Below are 6,203 nucleotides of genomic sequence, written 5' to 3'. Positions count from 1 at the left end.
GGGGGGAGCCGGGAAGGGGCTTTGGCTGCCGAGTGACGGCTTTTCGGTCTATAAATAGCCGACCGGGGGGAAATCCCGGCCATTTTTAGATTTTTAGAAATCCCCCCTGGACGGCTATTTATAGACCGAAAAGCCGGACATGTCCGGGGAAATCCGGACATATGATAGCCCTAGGTTAAAGCGAGGCAAAAATGCAGCATTCTTTTGGGTGACATTTGCAAACAGTATTTATAGTTTTGTTCCTGGCTACTTCACAGGCCCCCAGATTTTGGTTTTTGGCCTCCCATCCCCGAACGTGCTCATGGAGTGACACTTCTGGCATCAAAACACATAGACATGCCACCGGACACTGAACCGTAATTTCTAAGTCTGTTCTTTGAAATGCTGCAGTTTTTGTTTGATTTTTTAAATTACAGAACTGACCAGATTCTGAGCAAAAAAGTAACATTTTGTGAGATTTCAGCTACATTTATCCTATTTCTCAAAATAGAAATTAAATGCACAGATCTGATATTGCGACACATACATAACAGTAGCACCTGATACCCTCCCTGAGACAAGGCCCCATTGTGCAGGGGGCGTGGGTATTTGGCTCGTGGGGGCCGCGCAGCTGGGCTCTGTGGGAGAGGGGGAGAGGGTGTATTGACCGGGGGGGGGGGGCATGGCTGGGCTCTGCGAGGGAGGGGGCAGAGAAACAGGAACTGGGTTGTCATAGGGGTTTCTTTAACTCTCTACTCCTGGGGAATTTTTGTGTGTGTCTGTAGTGTTACAGACATACTTGCTGACAGGTATTTTGAAATACATTTCCAAAATAATTTAAACTGGCGTGATTATGTAGTGTTATTTTGACAAATAAAATGTGCATAATTTTAAAATATTGTGTGCAGAATTGTTAATGTTTTGGCACAGAATGCCCCAGGAGTAGGCACCTAGTGTGGCCAGAGGATTGGCGCCTACTGCTTGGGCTGGTGGGCCAGCCCCTGGCATAAGGGCATCCCAGGGGACACAGGGCAGCGTGTGGGGACTTGGATTCCCTTTCGCCACCCCAGCTCTGCAGCACAAACCCTGTGGCTTTGTGCAGGGAGGTGGCCCCATGTTTCTATAGCATCTCCCAGCAGTAGCTTTCTAGGCACCTCAGCAATCACACAGGAGCTCCCCAGGGACTGCCTCAGGCTAGCTGTTGAGAGCCAGAAGCTGGGGCAGGGGAAAGCGCTGCTCACATCCCTTCTCTGTCTGTCCTCAGGGGCGCGTGCACCCAGCTGCCAGCCTGAGAAATGCCGTGCTGGATCAAGAGTGCTGGAGCCTGGGCCCCCGGCTGGGGTTCTCGGGGCATGGGCATACCACAAGCAGCAGCAGAGTGAGCTCCCCTCCTAACCAACCTCAGCCCCCCAGCGGCACGCCCCCCTCCCCCATGGCCACCTCCCTGCACAAAGCGTCTTTGCTGAGGTTACTGGGGGAAACTGGAGTGAGACTGCAGACCACTGAGTGCTTAGCAGCTCTCAGGAGCCTTGGGACCCTTCACTGACACCCTGCTGAGGTTCCCGGTGGGTCACAGCCACAGAGGAGATTTCAGCCACTCTAAGCAGCCTGGCATCTTTAGCATGCACAGTAGCAGCTCGTGCTTTTCACTCTGGAGGTCCCTGGTTCAATCCTGGGACATTGGCCAAGGTAGAAGCCATCAACCAAGCCCGTCTCTTGGGGCTGGGCAAACCCAGACGCCTGCCTGGCAAGTTATGGAGCAGGTCAGCAGCTCTAGGACAGAGGGCCCCCGGGGGAGCTGTGCCAGTGCCTGGGATGCCCAGCGTTCCCTAGTCCCTCCCTCACCTGCTGGAGGTCAAAGTTCTCCTGGATTTTGATCTTCTCAAAGACACTCTCCGGGGCTGGGGGCCGCCTTCGCCTCTGCCCAGGAGCAAGTGAAGCAAGAAGGAGCAGGAGGAGCAGGATGGGTGCGGCAGACGCCATGGTCTCTCTCCAGGACCATCTAAGCCCCTTGGTGAACCCGGCTGTGGTTGGTGGGGCCCTGGGGGAGGGGAGGGCCGGGCTGGTTGGTTATTAAGCCACTCTGCTTCTCTTATTGGAAGTGACCAGAAGCAAATCTCTAGGCTGTTTACATAGCGGGGGCTGTGTTACCAAAGCTCCCCCCCCAACTATGCCCCCCACAGGGGAACAGCTGTGCAGTCCAGGAGTCCCTGAACGTCCAGGCAGCCCTCCCAGCCATTGGTCACGTGTCTCAGGGCTCTCTCCCCCCAGCCCAGCATGCCAAAGATAACATCCCATAATGCACCTCCCTGTGCAATCTCTGGTAGAGCCAGAACCTGAGTTAACTCATGTGCCGAGGGAGAGCTGAGCAGGGAGAGCAGCGCTGCGTGTGGAGCGACAAACTCCTATTGTGCACTGCGAGAAGGCCAGGAAGAGCTGGCATTGACCTGCTACAAATGACAAGTGACAGAGAGGCCCCCAGGGAAAGGGGCTCACCTAGCCAAGCCATAAACTGGGCTTAATTCCAGCGAGCCTAAGGCCCATACTCAGCAAAGCACTTCAGCACATGCTTCAATCCAACCCTAGTCAGCACTTAAGCACATGCTTAACTGTAAGCACTGAAGTTAATGGGACTTCTTTGCTGACTGGGATCCTTCTAGCCTTGACTTCAGTAAAGCAAATTTTGCTCCACCTTCCTGGTATTTTCCTATATTACTTCCTGATGTCTGATCAGCTTTATGCCAGGAAGCCTGAGGACTGCTAACCCGGAAACGTATCACTGTTCGATTGTTTTCACATTACAGTTCAAGTTCTGCTCTTCAACACACCTGTCTAAACTCAGCATAACTCCGTGTGCGTGAGAATTTGTTCCTGCTCAGGTCAAACTTGTTTTTTAAAACATATTCAGCTTCAGCTATTTGCTCAAGCATATCCAGGGGCGCTGGAACAATGTGTATGGGGCGGGGGTGCTGAGAGCCACTGAACCAAACTGTAAACCCTGGATTAAATTGCAGCAAGGGAGGTCTAGGTTGGACATTAGGAAAAACTTCCTAACTGTCAGGGTGGTTAAGCACTGGAATAAATGGCCTAGGGAGGCTGTGGAATCTCCATCGTTGGGGATTTTTAAGAGCAGGTTGGACAAACGCCTGTCAGGGATGGTTTAAATAATACTTAGTCCTGCCTTGAGTGCAGGGGTCCCTCTCGAGGTCCCTTCCGCTTCTATGATTCTATGATATGATGGAAACCACTTCGAGCCGGAGGGGTGCTGCTGCAACCCGCACACCCCTAGTTCCAGCCCCTATGAGCATATCCTGTTGAGTGAGTCCTACAAGTTATCAAGAAGGAAGTGGCCATATGGCATCTCCTGCTCTTGTGGGTCCAGGGAGTGGGAGCTGGGTTGGGCTGCGGATTGACCCCAGATCTCCTGGGGCAGGGTAGAGCAGAACAATAGTGCCAAACACACCTGGCCTGCTTGACAAGACATGAGCTCTCAAGCCATTGTTTAGGCTCTGTTTTCTTTGGCCTCTGCAAAGCTCCCCTGCTTAAAAGTCTCGTCCATACAGAGAGCTGTCGGGCAGTGGAGAAAGGAGAAAAATGTGGCTGAATATATAAACAATCTGTGGTCTCAGGTTCTCTCTCGCTGGGGCTTTGACTGATCATCTCGGTCTGGTTTTTTAACTTTATAAAAGTGTGGCAATTCTCCAAAAAGGGTCATATTTTTTTAGTTTAATGTACCCACCCTACCCACAACCACATCAAACATTATTAGAAAGCTCATGTTATGGCTGTTGAGGTGAAGCACGATGTGACACTGCCAAGTCTGGCATAAGCCTGTAGGCGAGGTGAAACAACGGCCGAATGAAAAAGCGTCATCGTTTTGCCCAGTTCCAGAAACGCTGCAACAGGACTTTACCTTAAGCAGTAAAAGCTGTAGTCAATTTCAGCACCTTAATGTGGTGGGTTTTGGTCAGAGCTACCAAACAACAATGTATTAAAAGATTTGTATTGTTTTGCATGGGCAAGGATGTGAGTTTTTTTTCAGAAATGATAAATCTGTTTAGAAGGTGGCAAAAACAGCAACTAGCAACATTTTGCACTGTGCTACCATGAAATGTTTTCATATTACATATTCTGAATTGTCAAAGTATCTCACAAGTGATTATAATAGGTTTTGACTTTTTCAGTAGACATTTACTGACCAGATCAATCTCACACCGACGGCTGGGCACCAGTAGCAGTAGATTGCATGCCCCTACTTTGTGCTGCATAATGGGTCGATATAAATGTACATGAAATCCTAATGAAACGTTTCTCCATTTCTAAGCTTTTGTATGTACAATGTAGCATCTATTCTGCCTGGTAGAAGGTTTTAATTTGTAACTGCCTATGCATGCAGTTCTAGCTGTTGAACTATTCTAGAAACTAGCTTTTTAATTCCGTGACACTTATGCACAGGTCAGTATCAGTGTTAGAGATGACAACACACAGCTTCAATCGAAGTGCTCACAGAACAAAAATGGCCATTTTGATAACTAACATCTAGATCTAGTTTAGCACCAGTCTGTGTACGTGTAATTCATGACGTAGAAACCTTTGAGGAAGCAACCGATCTCAGGGAGGCAGCACATCAAAGCAGAGATGATGACACGTTGCGCAGAACATCCGTGGATAACTTGATTGCTAAGCATGCAGTGTATCACTCACCTGCCTTTCTTCCCTACTTGAGCAAAACGAATCGTAAAGTAAAACCAGCTCGCTGCACGGCAACAATACAGTCACCTTACGACACTGCATTTTATCACCTGGTTGAAGAGACTGACAGACAATGATCTTATGTACAACAAGAAGGCTCTTCTCCTGTCCAAGCTGCTACAAAAGTATAAAGCCCTCTTCCCTCCAGTGTAGACACTGCAAGCCATTCCAGTAGCAAATTACAGGCAAGAGCAGACAAACACGATGGTTCTGCAATTTCATTCCATGCAGAGCATGGACAGGGCAAGTCTACAGTTGGTCTATGCAGCATAGTAACATTAGCGGATGCTATCCAAACTGCGTCATCTGAGGCAGGAATTTAAGTCATCCAAATGTTTTGTGGATTTTCTTCTGGCAAGTGAGCCTGACGAAGAGCTTTCAAATGAACAAGTGGTTTTGTATAATGCCTCTTCAATCCTTCAGACTGAAATAGCCAAAACGAAAGCCTCAGAATATTATCGAAAGCCAGGTGACTGTAGTTTACAGCGATCAGCTACTTTTGTGCTCCAGTTAGTGCCAGAGTTTGTCCTTTGGTTGAGAGAAAAAGAGGGGTATAATTCAGCCAGCAATGAGCATCATCCTTCAGAAGATATTCAGAGAAGGTGCCTCTTAACTGCAGAGCAGCGTTCCCTCTAATTTTTTACGTCCATGTGTGCAATGAATTTTGTTATGTGCACCGATATGGGGGAGGTGATGTGTGACACAACACCTCCATATCGGTGCACATAACAAAATTCATGTGGTGTGGGTGGGTCTCAGGGCTGAGGCAGAGGGTTGGGGTGCGGGGAGCTGAGAGCTCCGGCTAGGGGTGTGGGCTCTGGGGTGAGGCTGGGGATGAGGGGTTTGGCATGTGGGAGGGGGCTCAGGGCTGGAGCAGAGGGTTAGGATGCAGGGGGTGGACTCTGGGGTGGGGCCAGAGATGAGGGGTTTGGGGTACAGGTTGCCCCGGGGCTGCGGTGGAGAGAGAGAGAACTCCTCCCAGCCCTCTCTCGGTGCAGCAGCTCGGGGCCAGTGGAGAGGCACCTCTCCCCAGCCGCGGCAGCTCCGGAGGGGCTAGGCCGGGCCTGGTCGATGGAGGGGCTCCTCTCCCCTGGCTGTGACAGGTTCACGCTCGAGCCGGGTCGGGGGAGGGACAGCTCTCCCCCAGCCACAGCAGGTCTGCACTGGGGCTGGCAGGGAGGGACGCCTCTCCCCCATCTTTGGCAGGTCCACGCTGGGGCCGGGGGGGAGGGGCATCTCTCCCCGCCACAGCCCTGAGCCCCTGCACGGGGTTTAATAGGCAGCTGCGCGGCCACGCAGCTTAGAGGGAACTTAGCTGCAGAGTGCATAATATTTAGCAGTTCCAAAATCATCACACCACTGCACATAAGTCTTGCTGCACAGCTACACCATGAGTTAGGGTCTTGCAATTTACATACTGCACCTTCCTGGATTCTGCATCAACTCTGATGAGCAAAGGCAGTTCATCACTA

At 50.6% G+C, this 6,203-nt stretch overlaps 1 protein-coding gene across 1 annotated transcript in view; it reads right to left on the bottom strand.

Moving 5' to 3' along the window:
* C8G (complement C8 gamma chain) overlaps positions 1-2,016 on the bottom strand; it is a 3,138-nt gene extending 1,122 nt beyond the window's left edge. Inside the window, exon 1 of the mRNA XM_026658500.2 lies at positions 1,825-2,016. Within this exon, the coding sequence (XP_026514285.1) occupies positions 1,825-1,962 (138 nt within the window). The 5' untranslated portion in view covers positions 1,963-2,016. The remainder of the gene's footprint in view (positions 1-1,824) is intronic.
* Positions 2,017-6,203: the final 4,187 nt, after the last annotated feature.

Source organism: Terrapene carolina, unplaced genomic scaffold, assembly GCF_002925995.2.
Source record: "Terrapene carolina triunguis isolate 2854851 unplaced genomic scaffold, T_m_triunguis-2.0 Scaffold449, whole genome shotgun sequence".
NCBI lineage: Eukaryota > Metazoa > Chordata > Testudines > Emydidae > Terrapene > Terrapene triunguis.
Note: the sequence above shows the minus strand (reverse complement) of the source record. Positions and strands in the feature narration are given on the sequence as shown.